This window comes from Symphodus melops (assembly GCF_947650265.1).
Source record: "Symphodus melops genome assembly, chromosome: 8".
NCBI lineage: Eukaryota > Metazoa > Chordata > Actinopteri > Labriformes > Labridae > Symphodus > Symphodus melops.
In genome coordinates, this window is record NC_136698.1 from 28,555,302 (window position 1) to 28,560,301 (window position 5,000).

Here is a 5,000-nt window from a genome sequence, read left to right on the forward strand (position 1 = left end):
TGCCAAGGTCGTAGCTTTGTTAGCTTAGCACAAACACAAACACAAACATGGCACAGAGGATGACCCAGGAGCTGCTGAGCACACGGGTCAAGGCTGTGCACACGCTCGCTCCTCTCAGGTCTTTATTTGGACAGTGAGGCGTGGAGCTGAGTGTGTGTCAGTGTGTGTCAGTGTGTGTCAGTGTGTGTCAGTGTGTGTCAGTGTGTGTCAGTGTGTGTCAGTGTGTGTTAGTTAAAGAGAGTCCCACATCAATGATTCACTGCTGCACAGACAGGAAGCTGCACAGGGGACTAAACGCTTCCACTCATCAGCAACACGTCACACAAACCTCCAGGTGTTTTCCTTTGTACTTGCACTCCCTCTGCTTCTCCTCCGTAACTCTCCAGTACACCTGCATGCACAGAGAGAGCCAATCAGAGCGCGCCGGAGCAGGAAGTGCGTCCCTTCAGCACCTGGACGACAGCTACGAAGCTGCAGCTTCACTGCGTCCATGCTAACACACAGGCAGGAGCTCAGATCAGCCTGGAGTGTCTCTAAAGAGGCGTCCAGAGACCTGTCCCCGTGGGACACTCTGAGCTCCTTCACAGCCTTCCATCACAGACAGACAGGAAGCTGTAATCCTCCTCAGAGCGAGCGGCGTGCTAATGCTCTCTGTCACATTTCATCAAACGTGCAGGAAAGGCTGCGTTCACTCTCACCGTGGCCTTCCTCACGGAGATGTTGTCCATGTCCAGAGCGTAGACGGCCTCTCGGGCGCCCAGCAGCACCACGCCCAGCTCCTCTCTCACCAGCATGGTGGAGTAGTTGAAGATCCCGTCTTCTCTGAACGACCGTAACTCGTCTGACAGACAACACAAAGAGCATGACTCAGCAGAACTGAAGAGGAAAGGTGGAGGTTACCTGAGGGGGGGGGGCAGGGGGGGGGGGTCTTACTCTGGTAGGGGACGGTGTTTCGTGGGACAGCGTAGTGAGTGTTGAGTGCACTGAAGGAGACGTGGAGCATCCATCCACACACGACGCTCAGGACAGACACAAGAGACATGACTCAGCGAAGCACCCGATCAGAGACAGGTCATGGTCCAGAGAGTCCGTCCAGCTGCTCACACTGTGTCCATGTCTCTGTCCTTCACTCTGGAGGGACTCATCTCTGTCCTCACAGGCAGCTCATACAGATGTTTCAGGAGACGCGGCCTGCGTGGGTTCGGTCCTCTGTGGGACGAGGAGCAGAAGACATGCTGTCCACCTACTGCAGGGGGGAGACCGTCTTCATGGTGCCAACCTGGGAGACAAATATGAAAAACATCCAGCTGTTCATTATTCAACACATGCATGACGTGGACAGACTTTAAGGAGGGAGTGTGTGAACACCTGCAGTTTACTCTGAGACCAGTTCCACAGCAGCTCACAGACACCAACACATCACAGCAGCTCCCTCCTTCAAAATAAAACTCAGACTTACGTAGGGACCTTCAAAATAAAACTCTTCTCCTGAAGTGAAGCTGCTCCATTGTCCCTTCAAAATAAAACTCTTCTCCTAAAGTGAAGCTGCTCCATTGTCCCTTCAAAATAAAACTCTTCTCCTAAAGTGAAGCTGCTCCATTGTCCCTTCAAAATAAAACTCAGTCTCGTCCTAAAGTGAAGCTGCTTGTCCCTTCAAAATAAAACTCCTCTTCTAAAGTGAAGCTGCTCCATTGTCCCTTCAAAATAAAACTCAGTCTCCTCCTAAAGTGAAGCAGCTCCATTATCCCTTCAAAATAAAACTCAGTCTCCTCCTAAATTGAAGCAGCTCCATTGTCCCTTCAAAATAAAACTCAGTCTCCTCCGTTGTGACCGGAAAAGAAACTGCCGGAAATTACGTTCTGAGCGGACCAATCACAGTCCTTGCGCTTCGCGTAGACGCGTAGTCAGGATTTTTTGGCGGTGCGTGTAGGGGTCCACGTCGACCGTGTAGCTACGGCGTCAAAGCGACGCAGAAGTATAAACTTGGCTTAACGCCCGTCCAGCTGCTGACACTTCACGAAGCTTGACGCCTTTGAATCCATTAATCTGTTCCTCCCTACAGGAGGGGAAAGGTCTGCTGGGTGTTCACCTGGAACCTGAAATGAAAGCTGGAAGCCGATTGGATAAGAAGTGGATGTTTCAGCTGGACTGGTTGAACGAGTCATCGAGCACAGTGTGTTTGTGCTGCTGCCTGTCTGACACACCTTTGAGGTTAAAGAAAGGTTTAACAGTAAAAACTAGGACTGAATAAAAACATGCACACGACGTCCTGCAGGGGGCGCGCCCAGGAGGAGGAGCCACGTTTACATGTTTACAAACATGTCTCCTGACTCCGCCTTTAACTAGTAAACTTAAAGTAGTCAGCTGCTCTGTTGATGTATTTATGTGTGTTAATCCATGAATACAAACCCTGTCACACCCCCGTCCAATCAGAACGCTTGTTGCATGATATAAACATGTCAGCTAAAGTCCGAGGCCTGAAAAGAGGAAGCTGCAGAGTCTCTGACGGCCCATCAGCCCCCCACTCTCTCTTCCTCCTCCACTCGGGCTCTTCCTGTCCTCCTCCCTGATAAGAACCTGCTTCCTCTGGGCTCTGCAGCACGGGGGGGGGGGGGGGGGGGGGGGTCAGGTTCCAACATGCATGCAGATCACAACACGTCTCCAGTCCTACCCGGGGAATCACGCCGAACAGATACCACGACTTTAGAGAGTCTTTCTCTCAGTTATGACGAACACACACACACACACACACACACACACACACACACACACAGACACACACACACACACAGACACAGACACACACACACACACACACACACACAGACACACACACACACAGACACACACACACACACACACACACAGACACACACACACACACACACACACACACACACACACAGACACACACAGACACACACACACAGACACACACACACACAGACACACACACACACACACACACAGACACACACACACACACACACACACACAGACACACACACACACAGACACACACACACACACAGACACACACACACACACACACACACACACACACAGACACACACACACACACACACACACACAGACACACATACACACACAGAGACACACACACACACACACACACAGACACACACACACACACAGACACACACACAGACACACACACACACACACACACAGACACACACACACACACACACACACACACACACACAGACACACACACACACACACACACACACAGACACACATACACACACAGAGACACACACACACACACACACACACACACACACACACACACACACACACAGACACACATACACACACAGAGACACACACACACACACACACACACACACACACACACACAGACACACACACAGAGACACACACACACACACACACACACAGAGACACACACACACACACACACACAGACACACATACACACACACAGACACACACACACACACACAGACACACACACACACACACACACACAGACACACACACACAGACACACACACACACACACAGACACACACACACACAGACACACACACACACACAGACACACACACACAGACACACACACACAGACACACACACACATACACACACAGACACACACACACACACAGACACACACACACAGACACACACACACACACACACAGACACACACACACACACACAGACACACACACACACACACACACACACACACACACAGACACACATACACACACAGAGACACACACACACACACACAGACACACACACACAGACACACACACACACACAGACACACACACACACACACACACAGACACACACACACACAGACACACACACACACACAGACACACACACACACACACACACACACAGACACACACACACACAGAGACACACACACAGACACACACACACACACACACAGACACACACACACACACACACAGAGACACACACACACACACACACACACACACACACACACAGTGTTGACAGACAGTGGCAGCTTGTACGTTCCCTGCAGAGCGCTCCCCTCGGTCTGTTTTAACGCTCCTTGTTGTGACTTGACACGGCGCGGCGAGCTGCTGCACGAATCAGGACGCCTCGTTTGTTGTTACAGCGTCAACATCTTGCATACTTTTGCCCCCAGGCTACGGGGGGGGGGGGGGGGGGGGGGGGGGGACGTTGCAGGTGAGACAAAGAAACAGAACGCAGCAGCTGTCACTCGTTTCTTACACACACACACACACACACACACACACACACACACACACACACACACACACACACACACACACACACACACACACACACACACACACACACACACACACACACACACACACACACACACACACACACACACACACACACACACACACACACACACACACACACACACACACACACACACACACACACGTGTGAGGGGTCTTTGCTGCCCCCCCACATTAACAACATGTGACCCCACCCAGCAGCTAATACCAGAAGAGCCACTTTATTTCAAAATAAAAGCACACAGCAAGTAAAGTACTTAAGACAGTAGCTACAAAAATACAAAATAAAAGTCTGACTGTTTTTATTGTTAAATGTGAAATAATGAGGATTCACTTGTGACATTCAGCTGTGAATCATCATGTTCAAAGATCATAGTTTGACATAGCTAACAGATAAATGATAATACATGGTTTTATCATCACGCGCGTCATGCTTCTTCTTTTTGTTGTTCAGAACCGAAGCTGGCCCAAGTTCTGATCAACACTACCACACATGAATGTGTCATTTTAAACGGGTTCATTCATGCAGATCCCATCATACCAAACGCCCTGACCACGCGTGGATAAAAGGGTCATGTGACGTGTGAATCAGCGAGGAGAGAAGCTCCATGATGGCTCTCCATGTTTGGAGCTCGATTTGAACATGAGGCAGAACGAGCGTGTTCAGAAGCAGGACACGGAGCGAGCGGC

General features: G+C 50.4%; 1 protein-coding gene across 4 annotated transcripts in view; it reads right to left on the bottom strand.

The window, feature by feature from the left end:
* Positions 1-5,000, bottom strand: part of LOC306827735 (semaphorin-4E) — a 15,193-nt gene that overhangs the window by 6,219 nt on the left and 3,974 nt on the right. For all 4 annotated transcript variants that reach the window (XM_079349757.1, XM_079349756.1, XM_079349754.1 and 1 more), the window contains exons 2-4: positions 934-1,279; positions 699-841; positions 329-391 (exon numbers count right to left, since the gene is read on the bottom strand). In XM_079349757.1, the coding sequence (XP_079205883.1) occupies positions 329-391; positions 699-841; positions 934-1,042 (315 nt within the window). In that variant the 5' untranslated portion in view covers positions 1,043-1,279. The remainder of the gene's footprint in view (positions 1-328; positions 392-698; positions 842-933; positions 1,280-5,000) is intronic.